Source organism: Psittacula echo, assembly GCF_963264785.1.
Source record: "Psittacula echo genome assembly, chromosome: 3".
Taxonomy (NCBI): domain Eukaryota; kingdom Metazoa; phylum Chordata; class Aves; order Psittaciformes; family Psittacidae; genus Psittacula; species Psittacula echo.
This window is the reverse complement of record NC_137736.1, coordinates 126,368,881-126,393,261: the sequence shown is the minus strand read 5'-3', so window position 1 is coordinate 126,393,261 and position 24,381 is coordinate 126,368,881. Positions and strand designations below refer to the sequence as shown.

Below are 24,381 nucleotides of genomic sequence, written 5' to 3'. Positions count from 1 at the left end.
CCTGGCCTTGAACACTGCCAGGGATGGGGCAGCCACAGCTTCTCTGGGCACCCTGGGCCAGCGCCTCAGCACCCTCACAGGGAAGAGCTTCTGCCTAAGAGCTCATCTCAGTCTCCCCTCGGGCAGGTTAAAGCCATTCCCCTTGGCCTGGCCCTACAGGCCCTTGTCCCAAGCCCCTCTCCAGCTTTCCTGCAGCCCCTTTAGGCACTGGAGCTGCTCTCAGGTCTCCCCTTCAGGAGCCTTCTCTTCTCCAGGCTGACCCAGCCCAGCTCTCTCAGCCTGGCTCCAGAGCAGAGCTGCTCCAGCCCTCGCAGCATCTCCATGGCCTCCTCTGGCCTCGCTCCAGCAGCTCCACGTCCCTCTTGTGCTGCTGCCCCAGAGCTGGATCAGGGCTGCAGGGGGGGTCTCCCCAGAGCACAGCAGAGGGGCAGGATCCCCTCCCTGAGCTGCTGCTCACGCTCTGGGGGTGCACCCAGCACACGGGGGGGTTCTGGGCTCAAGCGCTCACTGAAGCCGGGTCATGGGGAGCCTCTCCTCACCCAGCACCCCAAGTCCTTCTCCTCAGGCTGCCCTGAATCACTCATTATTTATCTCTCATCTCATCTCCAGCACGCACTCACATCAATGCCATAATGCCCCTCTTCACGCTTAATTTCTGAGAAAGTGAAACAAAATTGGTGTTGAGCATTCAAGTGTTCTGCACAGGATGCTGGAGCCTGGGTTATGGAAGGGGAGCCCTGTTCTTGCAATTTGATATTGCAACTTTGAGATCCCAAGCAACAAATAAAGGGGATGGATCCTCTCTAGGGCAACAAGTCCCAAAAGAAAGGTGTGATCCCTGATGTGGGATGAGGCACAAGCCAGAACACACCTTCTGGTTTTGTTGGAGGTCAAAGGGAGCTGAGAGGATGGGATCACAGCTAACATACCTTTCATGAAGTGCTTCCAATATAAATCCAGAATCCCCATGCCTCTAACAGAGCTGCCATTAGTCTGTATTACTAGCAATCAAATTCTAGAAGTGGGTCTTTCTGTACTTGTTGCATTTCTGAGTTTCTTTGCTGTTGGTTCTTTAATTCTTGCGAAGGATCCTCAGCATCTGCAGCATCTTTTGTAGTCACAGAACTGCCGGATGCGTGCTTTGGTTGGCAATTTCCTTGCATGTTAAACTTGATATTTAGAGTAGAGAGAAGGAAGCAGCTCTCAGTTTGGGGAGCTTTCATTCACCGTTAGTTTTCCACCTAAAAGACCAGACTTTTGAGGTGGACCCATAGGTGTGTTCATGCAGGCCCCAGTGGTTTCTCGTTTCTCTGAGGCATCAAGATGCTGCAGTAAGGTGTTGAGTGGCGCCGCGTTTACTCAGTGAGCATTTTGAAGCAGTGCTGGATTTGAGGTTGACACAAGCCCTTGGTGCCCATATGGGAAGGGCCTGGATGGTCACAGCTCCCTGTGGATGCTGGTGCTTGGAAGGTGGATATCCAGTTATAGCCTGACTATGAAGGGTTCACCACTTGGCTTTTGAGGGGAGGTCAGTTGTGCCAGTCTTAGCTCAGGCAGGGGCCAAAAGCCCAGCTATTGATAGCAGTGCTGGGGCTCCTCTTAACTGCAGCTGTACTTTGGATTTCAGAGCTTTTCTCTCTGGTTTAAGATCTCATTTTACTTTATCCTGGGAGAAAAGCTTAGATTTGACTCACTGGGGACATGAGGAGGCAGGGGATGAGTATTACACCTTAGAATTCCACCTTGAAAATGAAGCTGTGGTTTTCCCTACAATTCCTTCCTGCAAAGGCAATGACTCAGGAGAAATGAATTGTTCTGCATTGATTTTCTACTTGTAAATCTTCAGAAGTTCATTAGTATTGAGCAGGACTGCAGGGCCACCGGCTGACCCCGTGCTTGGTGCTTATCTGACCAAGCTTTAGTCTGCTTGTGCTGGTAAGAGATGGGAGATGTCACCGTGCACCGAGAACAACCTCTGCCTGTGACTCACTTGATGTGGTGGCCTGGAATTGGCACCTCCTTGTGCTTAAAAGAAGGAGCAAAATCTCTTAAGAGTGTTTTATAAGGATGCTCCATCTTGAACCAGTCTGGGGTTAAGGTTGGACTTGATGATCTTGAAGGTCTTTTCCAACCTAGTGGAAGAGAAGGTGTGTCGAGACCTCAGAGCAGCCTTCCAGTATCGAAAGCGGGGCTATAGGGATGCTGGGGATGGACGCTTCATCAGGGACTGCAGTGACAGGACAAGGGGTGATGGGTTCAAACTTAAACAGGGGAAGTTTAGATTGGATCTAAGGAAGAAATTCTTTACTGTGAGGGTGCTGAGGCACTGGAATGGGTTGCCCAGGGAGGCTGTGAATGCTCCATCCTTGGCAGTGTTCAAGGCCAGGTTGGACAGAGCCTTGGGTGCCATGGTTTAGTGTGAGGTGTCCCTGCCCGTGGCAGGGGGTTGGAACTGGATGATCTTAAGGTCCTTTCCAACCCAAACCATTCTGTGATTCTATGATTCTAAAATCAGCTTCCTATAGGAATGCTGGTGGTTGATTTCTTTAGGGCACAATGTACATGGAAATGCTTCCTCAGAGCCTTTTCTTTGCCATCACACAAAAGCACGTTGTCAGATGACGGGTCTTGGGTTTTGTTTCAGCCGATGCTGCTCAAACAGTTCATTTCTGATGAGTTTTAATGAAGAAATGTCCCTTTGGGTTCGAAGGAACAGCCTCTGCAAACCTTGGCTTCATTTGGTAACTAAGAGGATCATCTCAGCTATGCTTGATGAGAAGAATGCTAATGTAAACCATCATTCCTGGAGTCAGTCCCATGATAAATAGCAACTGCTTTGTGTAATGATGCTTGCTAAAATATTGCAGGGGAAATAATTTAACATGAAGGTATTTTTAATATGCAGTTTCCAACCATGTGAGAAAGAAATTGCATCCCTTGTGAAAGGAATTTCTAGCTTGATGCATATTTATTTTTATAGGTAGATATTAAATATCTCACATCTTTTAAAGCTGAAGTGAAGGTGAAATGATTAACAGCTCCTCACAATGTTCTATACAGAGAACAGGTCCTCCAGGGAGACCTTCTTTAGCCCCTGTCCTCAAACTTGCTGGCCCCTTCATGTCTCTGCTGCTGGTCCCTCCATCAGACAAGGAACAGGTCCAAACCAGAGAAGGGTCACCCACACAACACAACCCCCTGTAACTCATGTTAGTCCCATTGGGGCAGTCCTCGTCTTTGGGGACTTGAAGCCTTCAGTTCTTCAGTGAAGAAGGTGACTGAAGAATTGAAGTGGATGAAGAACAGAGGTGACTGAAGAACTGAAGGCTTCAAGAGGTGAAGGCTTCCATTAACCCATTTCTGTGCTCCCTTACACCTACTCTAGGAGATATTTGGAACCTCTTCCCCTTATGTCCATCATCTTTTGATGGACCATTGTAGCTTGTCCCATCTGACCCCTCACTGCCAAATACCCCAACAGCCTGATGCCACATCTCAGCCCTACTTTTCTGCTCCATCCTTGTCCCTGCAGGCCCTTTTATCCTTCAGTCTGGACCCCTATATCCATAATCTCACATCACAGGGACCCCCACTGAGGCCAGGAGCCAGCCTAGCTCCTTTTTGCAGTGTGTGAATCCATCAGGAGGTCAGGGAGATGAAGAAGGATCCCCTCAGTATTTTATATCACTGAAGCTTTCCAATAATTTAAATACATTCTTGGGATATAGCTTTAAAAATAACCGTATCCAATAGAATAGATGTTATTTATACTTGCCCTGCTTGGAAGCAGACCAGGGCGTTGTGGATGACAGGAGGTCTTTGGCGTGCTGAGATGGAGTGGGAGGCAGAGGAGGATTTGAGGAGATCTGAAGGGAGAGGAGCACCATTTCCTGCTGAACCCTTGGAGCGGGAGCGTGCGCTCTGCCACTCATGTTGGTCCTGGAAAGCCATGCCAGGATAAACACATCCTGCCTACGTGTACAGAGTGCCCAGAGAAGCTGTGGCTGCCCCATCCCTGGCAGTGTTCAAGGCCAGGTTGGACACAGGGGCTTGGAGCAAGCTGCTCCAGTGGAAGGGGTCCCTGCCTGTGGCAGGGGTTGGAGCTGGAGGAGCTTTAAGGTCCCTTCAACCCAAACCAGTCTGTGAGTCTATGACTCTTTTGTAGGAAGAGACCTTTCTCCTATGAAGTAGTGTAGGAAAAATATAATTATCTCTATTATTATGCAAATAAAATGCTATTTTTTCAGATTCAAGTGCCTCAGATTACCTCTTGTAAAGGTATTTTATTCTTAAACAGGGGAAGTTTAGATTGGATATAAGGAGGAAGTTCTGTACTGTGAGGGTGCTGAGGCACTGGAATGGGTTGCCCAAGGAAGCTGTGAATGCTCCATCCCTGGCGGTGTTCAAGGCCAGGTTGGACAGAGCCTTGGGTGCCATGGTTTAGTGTGAGGTGTCCCTGCCCATGGCAGGGGGTTGGAACTGGATGATCTTAAGGTCCTTTCCAACCCAAACCATTCTATGATTCTATGATTCTATTTTGGTGTGATGAATTCATGACAGTTTTCTGCTGTTGGCTGTTTGGTGACAATTTCTTTTTGGGTACCATCCCATGTGAGAGATGCCTCTGGGCATCTCCTTTCCTTCTCTCTGCTCCTCGTTTAAACCCCTCAGGCTCTGCTGGTAAATCTATAACATGCTGCTATTTTGAATCCCAAACCATAACTCCTCCTCCTCCTCTTGTTAAGCTGATTTATCCACTCAGGAGCTCACAGAGCAGGAGGAGGCTGACATGAACCATCTGACTTGTATTTTGCTTGACAGAATGCCTTTGGCTCCTCCAACTTTGGAGGTTTTCCCTTTTTCCCTTCCCTTCGCCATCCCAGCCCATTACTATAATTTGCTGTTCCTGGAGGGAACTGGTGACTCTTTGTTCTGTTTCCCAGACACGCTGGTGGATGGGTTATTTTTAAGCCACTTTCACTACCTGGAGCACAATGACTCATTCTGGATTTGCAAAGTCCTCGCTGGTTTTCCATAGCGGCTGACTTCTGGATTTCATCCTTGCAGGGATAGTTGGAGCACAGCATAAAATCCCTAAATCCTTGAAGGCTGTTACAGTCATAAAACCTCCCCTAAACTCAACACAACCATCTCCCCTTGTAAAATTAAGGGGCATAGAGTGGCCCAAGGACCTTGTCTTCACGTTGGGAGCCACTTCCTGGGGCAGAGGGAATGATGTGGGTTGATTTGGATTTGTAGGGGAAAAGCAGTGCCTTAGGCAGGGTGATTTACTGGGGAGAACAATGATGTACGTTATGTTTTTATACCTTTTCTGGAAATATAAGTCTGAAGCTTAAATATTTCATGTGTTTTGGGGTTTCTTCTTTGGTAGAGCTCTGTTTGCTCTGCAGCGAGTGCTTGTAGGAAAAGGAGAGGGAAATCAGCTGTGTTGGGATGAATGTGGTGGGAAGGGCTCTTGGGATGCTTTTGTGATTTCCTCCCAACTCAGAGAGGTGTCCGCAGTTCTGTGTCTTCCTGAGCTATCCCAGAGTGGTTTGGGTTGAAGGGACCTTAAAGCTCCTCCAGCTCCAACCCCTGCCACGGGCAGGGACCCCTTCCACTGGAGCAGCTTGCTCCAAGCCCCTGTGTCCAACCTGGCCTTGAACACTGCCAGGGATGGGGCAGCCACAGCTTCTCTGGGCACCCTGGGCCAGCGCCTCAGCACCCTCCCAGGGAAGAGCTTCTGCCTAAGAGCTCATCTCAGTCTCCCCTCGGGCAGGTTCAAGCCGTTCCCCTTGGCCTGTCCCTACAGGCGTGCTGGTGGAAGGTGTCCCTGCCCATGGCAGGGGGTTGGAACTGAATGACCTTGAGGTCCTTTCCAAGCCAAAGCAGTTTGGGATTCTGTGATTTCGGGGCTGTTGCTCTTCCTTCCTGGTTCTTGGTGAATTGGGCAGGAGCTGCGTTTGCTGTCGGGTTTCTCTAGGGTCTGGTGTAGCAGTCAGGGATCTCATCCCATCTCTTTGCTGGAAAATGGATAAGAAATACCTTGGGATATGGGGTTTTTTTGTGGCATCTCTGTGCTTCTTCTCTTTTTCCAAGAGAATCTTTGCCCTTTTGAGCTGGTGAAATCAGGTTTTAGTTTCACGGGAGCCCTTTTTGAAACCCCGCTATGGAGTTTTGCCAGGTCAAATACTGGGTATTCCCAGCTTCCCCCAAGCACAATTTGAGTCTCATCTCCTGGCCCAAATACATCCAAGAGACCCATTAAGCCTTTTAACACCCAAACCCGGGTTTTGTTAATGCCCTGTGTGTGCTCCATCTGCTGCTCTGTTTGTCCAAAGCTGATGCCTTTGAGAGCAATTCACTTGCCTGGTCCAAGTCCAAACTGTCCAAACTGCCATATGGACATTTTAAAGTCAATTAGCGATTTAACAGTCAGGATCTCAGCTGGGATCCCTAAACCCTCGGTCCTCCTGAGTTTCCCTCAAGCTTGGCCTATTCTGACCACCCCAAATAGTTTATCACTGGCAGTTTGTCTCTTTGCTAACCTTACAAATGAAAATGGTTGGATCCATCCTTTAAAACTGGTTCTTTTGGGCAATCATTTGGTTCTGTAACATAGTTGTGATCATCCTGGAATTGCCAATCGCTAGAATTAGCTGAAATAGGAAATTTGGTGTCCCCAGAGATCTTGATTAAGGGTGTGAATCAAGAACGAGTCTGGTGGAATCAGCAGGATGCTGCCAGTGTAAGAGGGGAATATGTTGGAGGTAGGAAGCAGGTCAAGGCTTGTGCTATAGGAGAGACCTAATTCCTGGGCAGTTTTGTTGTGTTAATCCTTGATCATGGTCTGAGGATGCCAAAATAGCAGCACTGGGGACATTGGCTTTGGCGGAATACCTGGAATAACGCTTCTAAGGTAGGTCCAACATAAGGATGCTCCGGAGCTGGAGCAGCTCCTGTATGGAGCCAGGCTGAGAACACTGGGGCTGTTGAGCCTGGAGAAGAGAAGCTGCGTGGAGACCTCAGAGCAGCTTCCAGTGTCTGAAGGGGGCTGCAGGGATGCTGGAGATGATTTTGGACACGTACCTGCAGGTACCTAGCACATGGGAAGCCCTTTCCAGATGCTGCTGTTCATTGAAATAAGGCATATTTGGGACCTGGTTCTTGTAGACACCAACCAGGGCAGAAGGAAGGATAACAGATAGGAAACAGAAGCAAATTCCCAATTCCAGAGTCTAAAAGGACATCAGATATTCACACTGAAGTTGTTCCCTTTCCATAACTGGAAGCACAGAGGTCTTGCACGCTCTGCTTTGTCTGTCACGAAGCAGGAATTAGATCTGGAGCAACACAGCAAAGCTTGCACTGATTCTTTTCTTCCTCCTTGGCTCAGCAGCAGAGCTGAAAAGGCTGAATTGGAAATGAACCAGATGAACAAGTGCATTTGGAAATCACAAAGGGCTCTTTTCTGAGCAGTTTATTGTAAATGCCCTGCCATAACCCATAACCTGAGGGCGCGGGGAGCCTGGGCTTGCTCTCCTGCCTGCCTACATTTACATTACAAACTGCTCCAGAAAGAGCCAACCAAATACACTCCCTTCAAGACCCATCCAGTGTTGCCATAGAAACTCTGCCAGAGCAGGAGGAGACCAGGAGCACCCGCTCCTGGAAGTGTGAGGCTCTCCTCACCTCCACAAGACTGCAGGGATGAGCAAATTCCGGATGGGAAAGGATTTGTGCTTTTGTATCATCATGTATGAAACTGGAGCCACTTGAGGGTGTTTGTGGGATAGAGTCCAGGTTACCAGAGGAAAGGGAATGTCTGTGGGGCCAGAAGGATGCTCTGTCTCCTCCTTGGCTAGGGAAGGATCTTAAGGAAGATCCAATGCTTAAAATTCACCATGGTGGAGCCTTCTTGGAGTTGCACCAGGAAACCTTCGCTTGAAAGGGGAAAAACAGGACCAGAAATGTGGTTGTAGAATCCCAGCTTGGTTTGGGTTGGAAGGGACCTTAAAGCTCCTCCAGCCCCAACCCCTGCCACAGGCAGGGACCCCTTCCACTGGAGCAGCTTGCTCCAAGCCCCTGTGTCCAACCTGGCCTTGAACACTGCCAGGGATGGGGCAGCCACAGCTTCTCTGGGCACCCTGGGCCAGCGCCTCAGCACCCTCACAGGGAAGAGCTTCTGCCTAAGAGCTCATCTCAGCCTCCCCTCGGGCAGGTTCAAGCCATTCCCCTTGGCCTGTCCCTACAGGCCCTTGTCCCAAGCCCCTCTCCAGGTTTCCTGCAGCCCCTTTAGGCACTGGAGCTGCTCTCAGGTCTCCCCTTCAGGAGCCTTCTCTTCTCCAGGCTGCCCCAGCCCAGCTCTCTCAGCCTGGCTCCAGAGCAGAGTGTGAACACACGATGTCCTCATCTTCCTTCTCTTCACGTGTATTTCCCCAAAGCTCAGGTTCCTGCACGTCAGGTTCCTCCCAATCCCTTCACTTCAGTGCAGATTTCAGTTTAGATGAAGACATGCATATGCACTAATGAGAATATCAGTAATTATTCCATTAAAGATACATGAACTGAGAAGGGCTCTATCTCATTTTCCCTCATCCTATCTATAAGGCAGTGAGAGCAGAAGGTGATTTCTGCTGGTGAAATGAGCAGATTTGACTCTGAAAGCACAAGGAAAACAGCTTTTCAGAGAAAAACCGGGCCACCCCATCACTTTTGTGAGCGTAACCTCCCTTTAGTCTGTCATTCTGCATCAGTTCAGCTGCCCGCTCAGAAGCCCTCCTGTGGCATCTCCTCACCTGCCATGCTGACCTTCGAAATGTTATAACAGCCCTGGAAAATGTGTTCCATAATAGTCAAGAAAAGACAGAGGGAGAGACCCGTGGACAGGATGAAGAATGAGCTGCGTGCACTCCCTGTGTGCAGGAACAGTTGCTCTGTTTTCCTTCTTTAAGATATTGGCTGAGGGCCTGATGAGGTTGTGCTTCATCCTCATTACTCTGCAGTAAGGAAACACTTACAGGTTGGGCAGAGAAGAGATTCAGAGCAGCCCTGCAGAGAAGGACTTGGGGGTGTTGGTCGATGAGAAACTGAACATGAGCCGGCTGCAGTGTGCGCTCGCAGCCCAGAAAGCAACCGTATCCTGGGCTGCATCAAGAGGAGCGTGAGCAGCAGGTCGAAGGAGGTGATCCTGCCCCTCTGCTCTGCTCTCGTGAGACCTCACTTGGAGCATTGTGTGCAGTTCTGGTGTCCTCAACATAAAAAGGACATGGAGCTGTTGGAGCAAGTCCAGAGGAGGCCACGAGGATGATCAGGGACTGGAGCAGCTCCTGTATGGAGCCAAGCTGAGAACACTGGGGCTGTTGAGCCTGGAGAAGAGAAGCTGCGTGGAGACCTCAGAGCAGCTTCCAGTGTCTGAAGGGGGCTACAAGGATGCTGGGGATGGACTCTTCATCAGGGACTGTAGTGACAGGACAAGGGGTAACGGGTTCAAACTGAAACAGGGGAAGTTTAGATTGGATCTAAGGCAGAAGTTCTTTACTGTGAGGGTGGTGAGGCACTGGAATGGGTTGCCCAGGGAGGTTGTGAATGCTCCATCCCTGGCAGTGTTCAAGGCCAGGTTGGACAGAGCCTTGGGTGCCATGGTTTAGTGTGAGGTGTCCCTGCCCATGGCAGGGGGGTTGGAACTGGATGATCTTAAGGTCCTTTCCAACCCAAACCATTCAGTGATTCTATTTCATGTCTTTTGAAGTAAAGACATTGAATTAGCAAAGGTTAAGAAGGGAAGAAGTAGCTTAGTCCTAGGGCTTAGTCTTAGGTGCCAAAGCCTTGCAAACCCACTGCTGTTCACCAAGGACATCAACAGGATGGAAGTGGTTCGTTGAGGTTCCTCAGCAAAGATGTGTAGAGAAACTAAGGATCATGGGAGCAAGGGGCAGGTCCTTTCCAGAGTAAGTAATTCATTAAAGATAAAGAGAGAGGGGGTTGGAGTCAGTAACAGGCTCTTTCGGTGAAGGGGACCTGGTGTTTGGCAGAGGTTGGTGGTGGGACCTGGGTTTGTTCAGCACTTTCAGAAGGGACCTGGGAAAGGGAAGGAATGCTGAGAGCTGCTGATCTTAAATTACCCAGGGCAATAAAAGATGAGGGATGAATGTGAAGTTTGGCAATAGCTTCTCAGGAGACTATACGGAAGATGGAATTCAGTGTCGGTGAATGTGAAGTGATGCAGGGGAGGAAAAAGGGTCTGTATCTTCACTTGTAAAATGCTGAGATTTGAGCTGACCATTCCCACTCAGGAGGAGGGTCCTGGATCAGGACAACCACATCAGCTCAGTGCTCAGCATCTCTGTGGTAGCTATAAATGTTTCCCAGTGAGAACAAGCAGCCATTGGAATAATCTCCCCAGGGCAGTGGTGACTCCTCAGTGTTGGACACTGTTAAGACTGGGCTGCACAGGGTGCCGGGCATCCGATCTGGGTCATGCTGTGCCTGGAGAGGTTGGAGCAGATGATCCTTGAGGTCCCTTCAGCCTGGGATTCTGGGATTCTGGGATACCTGGTCTTCTGCACAAGAAACTGATTGGTGCCAAGTTCTCCCGAGAGAGCTGCAGATGGATTTCTAGGCCTGGAAAAGTTTCCCGTTTTTGCAGTTATTTCAGCTTATCTAATAAAAGATGAGTCCTTACCCAGCAACCCTGACCTCATTGGTCTTTTGGGCTCTGGACAGGCTTGTTAGTGGTGACCCAGGACTCAAAGCTGTGAGCGGCTTTAGCTGCAGACCGGTGACAAGTTTCACGGCCTTCCAGTGTCTGAAGGGGGCTACAAGGATGCTGGGGATGGACTCTTCATCAGGGACTGCAGTGACAGGACAAGGGGTGATGGGTTCAGACTGAAACAGGGGAAGTTTAGATTGGATCTAAGGAAGAAATTCTTTACTGTGAGGGTGCTGAGGCACTGGAATGGGTTGCCCGGGGAGGTTGTGAATGCTCCATCCCTGGTGGTGTTCAAGGCCAGGTTGGACAGAGCCTTGGGTGCCATGGTTTAGTGTGAGGTGTCCCTGCCCATGGCAGGGGGTTGGAACTGGATGATCTTAAGGTCCTTTCCAACCCAAACCATTCTGTGATTCTTAGTTGGTTTTCACCATGACAAGGATTCCTTTGAGGAAGAATGAAAATCATTATTCTTCAGGGCTGATTTTAGGGTGAATAGAAGAAATACTGCTTGGGCTGCTTCAGCTTTAGCAATCTTCTGCTGTTATAACTTATCTTAATCCTTCCAGCTAAATATTCCCCTGGGGAACATGATAGGATAAGGGGGAGCCACAGCTCAGTGTTTAAGACAGATCATAATGGTTTCTTTATCGAGGGCTCCCACTTTGGAGCAACGAACAAGTTTATTCTCTCATTAGAGACTATTCATATCTTGCCTTGGATTAGTCAAATACAGAACGCAGTAAATAAGTGCATGGAGCATTAATATTATGTGACTTACATGCTTTTCTAGAGCATCTTTCCCATAGAGACTTGTCTCATAGAATCAACTGGGTTGGCAAGTGTAGGGAAGGATGTGACACACATCTCTTGCCTAGAAGTGATGGTGATTGACAGTCTGTCAGGTCCTGTCGCTGGGCTTTATTTATAGCTTGTGCCTTAAATACTCAAACTATCTCACTAATATTCTTGGACAGTTGCTCCTGGTTTTCAGGATGAGTTTTGCTCATACGGATGCATCCTGCAGTAAGGCCTGGGAGGTTTCTGTTGGGTGTAGATGAGAAGTAAAACTGAGGTGGAACTGAAAGAAGAAGGGCAATGGGGATAATCTCTTTTGGCCAACAGCTTGCAACTGTATTGAACCTTAATACAGGTCTGCAGGCAAGTTTTCTCTGAGCAAGAGAAAAATAAAGGCAACAAATTGCCAAAACAGTGCTTTGGTCATTCCCTAGTATCCATTTGGCCTTGTGAAGTCTCTCAATTCCCTGGCTTGATGAGGGCAGCAGCTTCAAGCTGACACATTGCATTGTCCAACCAGAGGGTCCCATGGAATTGCTCAGAGCTCTGTTCTCTTCCTGCCTAATTCCCAGGAAACCAGGGAAACCACAGGGCAGGGAGGCCCCAGCAGCCGTTCGCTGCCCTTCATCTCCAGTTGGGAAGATCTCCTCCAGGTAGGCAGGACCATGTTGTGTCAGCATTGTGACCCAGTGAAGGGGACAAAATGGACCACACCACACAGCTGTGCCATCATTCCGCCAACTAAAGGGGTTTCTGTCCATCACCTTTCATGTCAAAGTCATCTCTGCTACACCCATGCCTTTCAGTGGTGCTTGCTTCTAAGTCTGCACAAGATAAAGGAAATGGTCATAAAGAGAAACTATTTTTTGCCAGATTCATGTAGTTTCTGTCAGTTTGGGGGAGGGCTGAGTTCATACTGAAGGTTGCAGAGGCACAGTGGTGTTGTCTGTGATGCCTATAGAGCTCCTGTCTGTGTAGTCTCCAGGCTTTGTGCTTACCATGTAAGATGTGGATGTACCGTAAGAAAACTTCCTTCTTCAAAGAGGGTGGAATTCGCCACCCTTTGGGTCAAGCTGTGATCCCCTGACGGAGAAGAAGGAGTTACAGGAGTTTTCACTCTGATTGATATGCACTCATCCTTCCTCATCGAATCAATCATAGGATCCCAGACTGGTTTGTCTTGGAAGGGACCTTAAAGCTCCTCCAGCTCCAACCCCTGCCACGGGCAGGGACCCCTTCCACTGGAGCAGCTTGCTCCAAGCCCCTGTGTCCAACCTGGCCTTGAGCATCTTCTACTCTGCAGATCCAGAACTGCCTCCCCTCCTGGGGAGCCTTCCTATTGCTGTGTAACATCTTCACAGTCCTGGAAATGAGGAGCTGGAGTGAAGCCAGAGGGACTCGTGAAGCAGTTCCCTTGTTTCACACAGACATTAGACCTGAGCTGTGTGTGCTTGCAGGCCAAAAAGCCAATCATATCCTGCTTGAGGATACAATATCCAGGTTAAGGGAGGTGAATATCCCCTTTACTCCCCACTCGTGAGACCGCACCAAAAGTATTGGGGGTTCCCAGTACAAGAAAGACATGGACTTGAACAGAGCCTTGGGTGCCATGGTTTAGTGTGAGGTGTCCCTGCCCATGGCAGGGGGGTTGGAACTGGATGATCTTAAGGTCCTTTCCAACCCAAACCATTCTGTGATTCAATGATTCTGTGAGCTGCTAGAGCAGGTCCAGAGGAGGCCATGGAGCTGCTGCGAGGGCTGGAGCAGCTCTGCTCTGGAGCCAGGCTGAGAGAGCTGGGCTGGGTCAGCCTGAAGAAGAGAAGGCTCCTGAAGGGGAGACCTTGAAGGCTTTCAATATATAAATGGTGCTTATAAGAAAGATGGAGAGAGCTTTTACCAAGGCTTGTAGTGACTGGACAAGGGTAGGACATAGGGAAGAAGTTTTTACAATGAGGGTGGTTGAACAGGCTGTTGGAATTTGTGGCTGCCCCAGCCCTGGCAGTGCTCAAGGCCAGGTTGGACACAGGGGCTTGGAGCAAGCTGCTCCAGTGGAAGGGGTCCCTGCCCGTGGCAGGGGTTGGAGCTGGGTGAGCTTTAAGGTCCCTTCCAACACAAACTATTCTATCGATCTATGAATACCCCATGAAGAGAGACACCACAAGGCACTTTGTATTGATGGGAAGGACATACTCCGCTCCAGCCAGAGGCCTGCAGCCTTCGGTATAAGCCCACAGATCCCACCTGTCCTGAGTTCAGCACTAGCAGTCATTTTTCTCCTTCTTAGTAGCTGGTGCAGCGCTGTGGTTTTGACTTTCAGCCTGGAACAGCGCTGATAACACCGACGTTTTTAGTTACTGCTCAATAATGTTTAGGCTGACCAAGGGCTTTGTGAGTCTCATGCTGTCAGGGAGGAGGGAAAGCAGGGAGGAAGCAGAGACAGGACACCTGACCCAAACTAACCAAGGAGGTATTCCATACCACAGCACGTCATGGCCACTATAGAAACTGGGGGAGTTACCCGGAAGGGCGAGGTCACTGCTCGGTAGGGCTGGGTATTGGCTGGTGGGTGGTGAGCGGTTGTATTCTCTTCCGTTGCTGTTTCACTTATCATTACTATTATTGGTGGCAGCAGCAGTGATTTGTGTTATACCTTAGTTACTGAGCTGCTCTTATCTCAACCCCTGGGAGTTACATTCTTTTGATTCTCCTCCCCATTCCTCCGGGAGCTGAGGGAGGAAGAGGGAGAATGAGCGAACGGCTGCGTGGCTGAGTCGCCGACTGGGCTTAAACCACACCACCACCCCACCACCACTCTGCTGAGGGAGATGCACAGCAGTGCTGTGCGTGCCTCTGCAGTCCACGTGAAAATTGGTTTTGCATAGACATTGGTTTTGCATGGCCAAGAAGTAAGTTGCTGCTCAGATAAAGGAAAGGACTTCTCAGGTGAAAAAAGAACCAACTGCAGAAGGTCTCCAGGAAGGTGTCAGGTTGTCAAATGCTGGAGCAGAGCTTTCTTTAATCAGTTGCTGTGTCTGGTGAATGCACCTTCCTTTGACTGTTCTACTCTTGGGCTTGAAGCAGTAATAAGGAGGTGGCACTTCTTCATGGGAATGAATGTGTTCATTATCCCCAGAGACTTCAGAGATGCTGGATCCTCAACCAACCATTAATGCGCTCTTCAGAGCGGTACCACCCTTGCTTTCAGCTTGTTCTCTATTTTTACCTCCATTTAGCATGAGTGGGCTGGAATAGTTCCATGGTGAGGCGAATGATGGGATACCAGTGGTAATGTGGGATGATCCATATAAAATGAAACCTGGGCTCCTGCAGCATCAAGGTCCATTTGCAGATCTGGGTGTTCATCCTTGGTAATGCCCAAGGAGCAGCACATGGGAGACATTTGGGTAGAGCTTGACATGGAAAGGTGTGCAAGTGTTCTCCGTGATTAGGGAAGAAGGAAAAGGTTGCGCCATCCTTCCTGCTGAAGTTGCATTTGTGAGCTGGCAAAGCAGGAGCCACTCAGGTTCATAGCATTTAACATGTTAAGTGTAAACCAACCCAGAAATGGGTTTAGGAGGGTCTCAGCTCTGTCCTCCTGAGCTGGAGGCTGCTTCTAGACTTATAGACTCACAGAATGGTTTGGGTTGGAAAGGACCTTAAGATCATCCAGTTCCAACCCCCCTGCCATGGGCAGGGACACCTCACACTAAACCATGGCACCCAAGGCTCTGTCCAGCCTGGCCTTGAACACTGCCAGGGATGGAGCATTCACAACCTCCCTGGGCAACCCATTCCAGTGCCTCAGCACCCTCACAGTAAAGAATTTCTTCCTTAGATCCAATCTAAACTTCCCCTGTTTCAGTCTGAACCCATCACCCCTTGTCCTGTCACTCCAGTCCCTGATGAAGAGTCCATCCCCAGCATCCTTGTAGCCCCCTTCAGATACTGGAAGCTGCTCTGAGGTCTCCACGCAGCTTCTCTTCTCCAGGCTCAACAGCCCCAGTGTTCTCAGCCTGGCTCCATACAGGAGCTGCTCCAGCCCCTGCTCATCCTCGTGGCCTCCTCTGCACTTGTTCCAACAGCTCCATGTCCTTTTTATGTTGAGGACACCAGAACTGCACACAATGCTCCAAGTGAGGTCTCACAAGAGCAGAGTAGAGGGGCAGGATCACCTCCTTGGACCTGCTGGTCATGCTAATATATTATATTTGATTTGGAAAGGTCTCTGAATTGGGTAACTGTTTTGAACTATAAAAGAAGTTTCATGGAATCACAGAATCAACCAGGTTGGAAAAGCCCTTTAAGCTCATCCAGTCCAACCATTGCCAGCACTGCCAGGGCCACCACTGCCCCATGGCACTGAGGCCTCGTCTCCACAGTGTGTGAACCCTTGCAGGGACGGTGCCTGCAGCCCTGCCCTGGGCAGCCTGTTCCAATGCCTGAACACCCTTTGGGGAAGAAGCTTTCCCTGCAACACTAGAGCAGTTTTGCCTTTCAGAATGCACGAGGCCACATTAAGCTGGGGGTAAGTGAAATGAAATGGATGTGTCTTGATGTTTGAGTAGCAAGTTTGACCCAGGTGCCAGCTGAAGGATGGTGACATCTTAAAACACACTGACAGTCGGACATACAACCCTTTGAGCATACCTGTAGCATCCTAAGAGCCCTTAGTCTATGAGTCACTTGTGACAAAGATCTCCTGGCTGGTAAATCAAGTGTTTGGTCTTGGAAGTGTTGCTCTCTGTTGACCTTGGTCCAGCCCCGTGCCCATAAACCGAGCAGCCTGATTGCGTTGGGTCATGGCTTATGTGAGGGGATGACTGGGCCATGAACATGGAAAGTGATGGGGCAGGAATACATGCTGTGTGTCAAGATAGGCAACTGTGTTGTACCTGCACAGCTGATTTAGGTGGGATAAATCTGGAGCAGGTGATCTTTGAGTTGGAGTGAGGCATGTTTTAAATTGAGCAGGAAAAGTCTGTAAAATTCCCTGTGTAGGAAGCCATTCAGAGGTCACCTCCCTCCCTCCCATGCACAAGGGGTATTCCATGGGGGACAACTGCCCCAAAAGCAGGAGGAGATATGTGCCCCAAGCCCTGACTTCTGTGGTTGTGTGAGGAGCAAAGGGGGCTGAAAAGACCCTTCTGGATGGAGAAAGCCTCATGCCATGGGGTTGAGATCTCTGCTGCAAGTCATGTCTGAAGTGCTGCAACTCTTCCTCCCTGGAGGCTTGGTTTCCAGGGCAGAATTAGTCCCCAGATGCCCTTCTCAGCTCTATTCTCTGTGCCCCCATAGTCATCGCAGGGTTAGGCACATCCTGTCTGGTGTCATTGCTACCAGCAATCAGTGTTCAAGAGCTCTGCTCTAAGTCTGGCTGGAGAAGGCTTTGGTGGAGCTATGCCAGGCAGCCTACGTGATGCCTCTTCCCTAACTTCTCACCTTGGGGGTAGTTCCCCAAGTGCCACATTTCCATGTCCGTGTCACAGGATGTGACTTTTGGCAGGAATAAATTCCCAATCAGTCTAAGGGGAACGGATTTAGAGCAGCGGGAATTGAAGACATGAAGTTTCTCATGTTTCTGTCCAGACAAGATACTCAGAAATACAACTTTGGAGGAGTTTCTGAGGTCTGGGCAACAAAGAATGAGAAATAGTGGATGGGCTTAAAATATAACATGAAGTATTTAATAGGTGACAATAGTTCGGCTTCATAGGGCTGAAGAGGTGATTGCAAAGACAAAATGTTCCTGGACCTGTTGGAGCTTCAAAGCTCTCTTTCAGCAGAAGGAAAATGTGTTTTAGGGGTTTAAAATCATAGAGCCATGAATGGTTTGGGTTGGAAGGGAGCTGAAAGCTCATCCAGTTCCAACCCCTGCCACAGGCAGAATGTTGGTAGTCAAGAAGTGCCTGAGCAGCAGTGAGAGGAGCCCTCAGTAGCAGTGGTTCAAGGAGTTCAAGTGTGGTTTTATAGTGCCTTGGTCTGCACTTAGATAAGGGACTTGATTGTCCTTCCCTATGAAAGTCCTTGTGATCCGACCGCTCTAATCGAGTATTGCAGCTCCAGACTTGCTGGGAATAAGCATGCAGGAGGCTATTTGTCTTGTAAATTAATTTAGGCTGCTCATAGCAATTTAAGCTCTAATCAGATAATGGCCAACAGAAACTATTGCTGACACATTCAATGGCACATTTGGAAGTCAGTGTTGGAAGTGACAATTCACTCACACCATCACTGGTGCAAGGCTCAAACAGGGACCAAACCACCTGAGCTCCCTAACTGAAGAGAAACAAGCTCTTTTCCAAGAGTTTCAAGGGTTCCTAAGGCCTGATGAGAGCCAGCACTTGTGGGTCTTCACTGCTGCAAAGGCTGGTGTGTTATTGAGATGCTGCTCTCAGCTCGGCTTGGGATCTGAGGCTGGAAGCTCACCCACACATAGTGTGAAATTGAGGATGGGCTGATTATGGGAGATGCTGCTGGGAGATGCCAAGTCCTGGGTGAAGGTGTTGAGCTTGGGCTGCTCAAAACCAGTCAGCTCCTTTTGAGGAGGACTTCAGTGTGTGATGAACAGACCAGTTCATTGTAGCAGGTTCAGATGATTGCGTTGACTCCTTTTCTAACTATTATCAAGTGCTTTGCTCTGGTTTTTAATGTCTGTGAGCCCTGGGTGCGTGGACAAGAGTTGTCTCCATTTCAGCACTGAAGGGAAGAAATGAGAGGCTGAGACACTGGGCTGCACCCCCAGAGCGTGAGCAGCAGCTCAGGGAGGGGATCCTGCCCCTCTGCTGTGCTCTGGGGAGACCCCCCCTGCAGCCCTGATCCAGCTCTGGGGCAGCAGCACAAGAGGGACGTGGAGCTGTTGGAGCGAGGCCAGAGGAGGCCATGGAGCTGCTGCGAGGGCTGGAGCAGCTCTGCTCTGGAGCCAGGCTGAGAGAGCTGGGCTGGGGCAGCCTGGAGAAGAGAAGGCTCCTGAAGGGGAGACCTGAGAGCAGCTCCAGTGCCTAAAGGGGCTGCAGGAAACCTGGAGAGGGGCTTGGGACAAGGGCCTGTAGGGCCAGGCCAAGGGGAATGGCTTTAACCTGCCAGAGGGGAGACTGAGATGAGCTCTTAGGCAGAAGCTGTTCCCTGTGAGGGTGCTGAGGCGCTGGCCCAGGGTGCCCAGAGAAGCTGTGGCTGCCCCATCCCTGGCAGTGTTCAAGGCCAGGTTGGACACAGGGGCTTGGAGCAAGCTGCTCCAGTGGAAGGGGTCCCTGCCCATGGCAGGGGTTGGAACTGGAGGAGCTTTAAGGTCCCTTCAACCCAAACCAGTCTGGGATTCACTGAGTCTGTGGGTGCAGGTTGCTCATTTACAGCAAGGATGGGCCATTTATGTTAAGGTCTCATTTAAAGGCCACAGATGGGGAGGAGATCTTTGAATTGCGAATTCCCCTCTAAACTTGCCAGCGGTGCCCTTGCAGTGGGGTTTAATGGCACTTTGTCCCGTGTGCGTGGTCCTCCTGTCCCTGGCAGTGACCTCCAGGGTGTCGCGAGGCTTTTGCTGCTGGCTCATGAGCAGGAAATGCTGGAGCTTGTTTGTACCTGGGGCTGGGGCTGAGCTCCTGGAATTGCAAATGCCAAAGGGAATAACAAATCGAATCCTCCAACGAGCCCAAATGGACCCTTCCCCTGTATCACTGCCTCTTCAAGCCTTTAATCCTCCCTGCCCTGCTGTCAGCCTTTCCTCCAAGGGCAGCCCTTTGCCTGCTGATGTCTGGTTTTCCCTGCTGCCTTCTCATTCCTCCCCTGTAATTCAGCTCTTTTGCTGTACAGAACAACCACAGGAGCATATTCCATGAGGAATAAGCTATCCCAGAAGGCTGGAAAGAACATTCTTAAATGCCCCATCCACCCATCTCTTGTCTTGTGCAGAAGAGGTCTGTGCTGAGCTTGTGTATACGGTTGCACATGCCTCTGTGTTGCATGTAGGCAGTAAAATATATATGGCTGGAAATATCAGCTAACTGCTTTATTATGGGTGTTCTGAGTCTGATTATGAAGGAAACAAAGCTGGTGCTTAAACCCATTTTAAGGCTGTGTATGCCGCTCGTTTTGAATGTATTTCATGGCCTCCTTTCCTAGTGCATCCCTAAAGCTGTGCATGGTAAAAAGAGCGGGTGGGGAGCTGGGACTCACGGCCTAAAAGCCATTAATCAAAAGCAGCATTGCACCAAAGTGGACAGGGCTGAGCAGAGCTGCAAGGAATGGTCTAGAAACATTTAGAGATACATGAAAAATTAAAGGAGGCTTTAAAATCCCTTCCTGATGCAGCCCCGGGAGCTCTTCCCTTCGTTATTGAGTCGTAATTCCTAAAGCAGTTGAGTTAGTGCTGCTCAGAGCGGGAATGCTCTGGATGTCCCTTGGGGAGAACACAAAATGAACACTGGCTTTGCTGCTCCTATTGATTGTGGGCATGAGATGAAATTAAACTAAAGCAAGAAACCAGCTCCTGAGTTCTTCGGTGAGGAATCTAATGGGTTTTATTCAATAGGGTTTCATCTCATTTGCTTTCCTTCTGCATCATCGCTGTAATCAGGCCCCAAGCCTCAGCAGAGGCATGGTCCCATCATGTGTATAGGTAGAAAATAAAGGATATCTTCTTTGTGCCCCTGACTTTTCCATGTTTCCAGCAGGAAGCCCATGAAGATTAGCAGCTCTCAACATAAAACAAGTGGGTTTTACCTGCTTGCTGTTACCTCTGATGCAAGGTGAAGAGAACCATAGAATCAGCTAGGTAGAAAAAGACCTTTAGGATCATCAAGTTCAACCAAGAGGCAAGATAGACATGGCAGGAAGGGAATGGGGTCAGCAGGAGCAACGGGGATTTGCAGGAGGGCCCTTAGGGTATCCATGGGGAAAATCAGAGCAAGATGCCAGATACTTTGGTGCTGCCACTCTCCTGGCTCTTCCCTGGTCAGTGGGCCCAGGCTTTGTCTTATACACCAGGGGATGTAAGACATGGGGACCGTCATGGGGGGATTGCAGCTTGTTTGTGGTCATTTGGGGGATGAAGAAGAGCCAACAAACCTAAATCCTATTGAAAACCAATAAGGTGTAGAAATACCTCCTGTATTTCTAAAGCCAGTGTTGAGTTTTTAAACCCAGGGGTTTGAGTGCTGGGAATTCTCAAGCCCGTTTCCCCTGGCGCACATTGTCACAGATTCTGCTTCTCTCTTATCTTTCAGTATCTCCCAAAAGAAACAAACCACCATTAATTTCCCTGTTCTTTTCCCACCTCCGTTTCCCCTTAAAATGGAAAGGACAAGTGTTCTTGCTGGAGATCAGTACTTCCCAGAGGTTATGAGATCAGAGAGGAAGATAGAGCAGAGCAGGGCTGGCTGCATCTTTCCACATCTGAAGCTGTTAAAGCTTCCTTGATAGAGGCAGTATTGATCTGGAATGAAATTATCATAGAATCATAGAATCACAGAATAGTTTAGGTTGGAAAGGACCTTAAGATCATCCAGTTCCAACCCCCCTGCCATGGGCAGGGACACCTCACACTAAACCATGGCACCCAAGGCTCTGTCCAACCTGGCCTTGAACACCGCCAGGGATGGAGCATTCACAACCTCCCTGGGCAACCCATTCCAGTGCCTCAGCACCCTCTCAGTAAAGAATTTCTTCCTTATCTCCAGCCTGAACTTCCCCTGTTTCAGTCTGAACCCATCACCCCTTGTCCTGTCACTGCAGTCCCTGATGAAGAGTCCATCCCCAGCATCCTTGTAGCCCCCTTCAGACACTGGAAGCTGCTCTGAGGTCTCCACGCAGCTTCTCTTCTCCAGGCTCAACAGCCCCAACTTTCTCAGCCTGGCTCCATACAGGAGCTGCTCCAGCCCCTGCTCATCCTCGTGGCCTCCTCTGGACTTGTTCCAACAGCTCCATGTCCTTTTTATGTTGCGGACACCAGAACTGCACACAATACTGAAGGCCAACACTTGCTTTCAGAACAACAAAAGATGCCCCAATAAGCAAGCTGCACTCCTACCAAGCAGAAGTTAAACCCAAAACAAAGAGAAAGAAGACCTAAGTACACAGTTACTGTCTGCACCCTCACAGGGAAGAGCTTCTGCCTTATCTCTGACCTGAACTTCCCCTGTTTCAGTTTGAACCCGTTACCCCTTGTCCTATCACTGCAGTCCCTGATGAAGAGTCCCTCTCCAGCATCCTTGTAGCCCCCTTCAGACACTGGAAGCTGCAAGTGGGGTCTCACAGGAGCAGAGTAGAGGGGCAACTCTACACCCAGTTACAACGCCATGGCAGGGGGTTGGAACTGGGTGATCTTAAGGTCCTTTCCAACCCAAACCATTCTATGATTCTATAACTACTGCAGTAGTTCATGGGATTCAGGAATTCTTTGAGCGGAGTAGCCAGTAGCAAAGGCCAGAAGAACCTCTTGATGCCCGAAGAGGTTCTTATCTAGATCCTATCCCTAGATGATGAGCAAGGGACTTCTCAACACCATGGCATGCACGCAAAGCTATCACCAACTGAACTGTGCTGAGGAGGTAAGACCCAGTGTAGAAACACAGTTGAGAGAATCACAGGGAATATAATTGACCACTTTTGTGGTCAAGAAGGGAGTTGGAGTTGGTTTTAACACCCCCAGTCAGACTGGTCAGGAGGCAAAGTAGGATCATTGAGCTTGAGAGGCAACCAGAGGACCTCAGAGCATTAAATATACTGGAAAAGAAAGGGTTATCTTCTAATGAAGCAGTGAGTAGGCAGGGATATTTCTGATTTAAGATCTTCCTCATTAATGTTCTGCTTGCAATCACAGGATCTGCAAATAACTGTGCACGGAGCTTCTTGATTGCTGTGGATGTTCCTGCCTCTGGTGACAACATGGTTTTATGTAGCCTAAAAAAGCCAAACAGAAAGTCTGTTAAACTGCTGCTTATCCAACATTAACCACGGCAATTTTTAATTAACCTGATTTAGAAACCAAATATATCACTGATGAAAATGAGAGGGTAGAACACCGTCATTTATTCCAGTCCAGTGGTCAGGAGCGGTGCCTTAGATTTATTCAAATGAACCTCCACGCTTTGCCGCAGGAATCGGCTCTGTGCCGGGTGCCAGCTTTGGGGAATCTGCACCTTGCTAAGGAGCAAATGAGCTTTGGGCCATGGGAGGCAGGGATGGAGACGGGTTCATCTTCCTGCTCTGAAAGGGGGAGGAAAGACCCACCCCTGCTTGTGTTTAATAAAGCAAAATCAAGGCGATGGGTGTGAATGGATGCTAATTGCCGCTTTGCAGCCTTTGCTGGCAACCAGCAGACAGCGTCAGTGGAGCTTGGCATGGAAAGACTCTCCAAGGGTCGTTTTGTCTGTCGTGGGGTTGGTTGTGCTCTGGGATGGTGGCCAACGAGATGCACAGATAAAGCAAGGGCAGTGGCCATGGCAGGGAAGCAGAGCAGAGCCAGACTCTGCCAGCAAAGGAAGATGAACGTGTTCCGTTCGGTGTGTCAGAGGGATTTACGCAGGAGCACGTAAGAAGGGATGGAGTTATTCGAGTGTTGCCATTTCCAGTCGGGAAGACTTCCAAGAAATGGAAGTAAAGCAGTAAACAAAAGCCAACTGGAGCAGATTGAGGTGTGGAGGTTGTTATCTGTGGTCTTAGAATCATAGAATGGGTTGGGTTGGAAAGGACCTTAAGATCGTCCAGTTCCAACCTGCTGCCATCATGGAGAACAAGAACTTCTAGTTCAGTGCAGAACATCTGCACTGTGCATGGGTGCACGTAGGGCCTTGGCTCTGCAGTGATTTCCAAGCCTCCGTGTATCTGAGTGCTTTGATGATTTCCCCTGACCTCCTTATGACCGATCCGAATGAGGATGATGAGAACTGAAGGTGCTCTGCAACCTTTCCTAAAGTACCCATTAAAGCCTTGTGTGGCTTCAAAGGGTAGGAGCTGCCGTGTGTGTTCCTTCCAGGTGGCCTGGCAGGTAATCGGGTCCCTCCCAGGCTGGCACTTGTGCAGCCATGAGTGAATATTGGGGCTGGCAGCTTCTCATGCAGCGTCTTTACCTTCCCTTCAGCAAGAGGCTCTGGTTAATCCAAGTGCTGAGCGCTGAGGACTTGAGGGTGCTGAGCTCTGCGAATGCTCCAGCGGTCAAACCGCCATGGCTGCGAGCAGCCAAGGGGAACCCTTCAAACAGAGCTGTGCTGGTGGCTATCCCATGGCTCCATTCTGCATTCAGTGTGTGGATTTGCTCCATGGTTTTCTGCGGAGCACATCGAGCATTCCTGTGTTCTGCATTCTGGTTATTGCCCTCCTTTTCTAGAGGAGTAGAGATGAAATATTGATGGTGTCACTTGTAAGCCTATGGAGCACAGCCAGAGTCTTTCCTATACCCTGAGAATACATCTGTGCTTTGACTCTCAGCTGTGCCCATGGCCTCGTTGCACACACAGGTTGTTTGCTGCCCCCCAAGGGTGCTGTCCTCTTCTCTCCATGTTATGAGACCATAACTTCTCCTTCTTTCTCATTGCAGGTTATCCGACAGGCTATCCCACTGCTGCTCCAGCCTACAACCCAAACATGTATCCAACCAGCAGCCCTGGCTACGCCCCAGGTAAAGATCTGTGTATGGAGACAAGATTGGGAATGTTGAAGGGTCCAGGAGGATTTCCCTTTCGCTGCTCATTGGTCAAAATCCAGCAGCTCCACGTGTTTGACAGCAAATACTTCCCAGGGAAGAGGCTTGTGTTGAGCTCTTCCCTTCCTAACTCTGTCATAAACTTCATGCCCTGCATTGGGAATATTTGTCTGTGTTGCCAGGAATTGTATCCTGATACTAATCCCAGGGATTTTACAATCCTTGTCACTGTGATACCTGC

The 24,381-nt window shown here is 49.5% G+C and overlaps 1 protein-coding gene across 2 annotated transcripts in view; it reads left to right on the top strand.

Annotated features, from left to right (window-relative positions):
* The window catches only part of FAM168A (family with sequence similarity 168 member A), a 184,486-nt gene that overhangs the window by 132,745 nt on the left and 27,360 nt on the right, over nucleotides 1-24,381 (top strand). For both annotated transcript variants that reach the window (XM_080613618.1, XM_080613619.1), the window contains exon 4: nucleotides 24,036-24,116. In XM_080613618.1, the coding sequence (XP_080469744.1) occupies nucleotides 24,036-24,116 (81 nt within the window). The remainder of the gene's footprint in view (nucleotides 1-24,035; nucleotides 24,117-24,381) is intronic.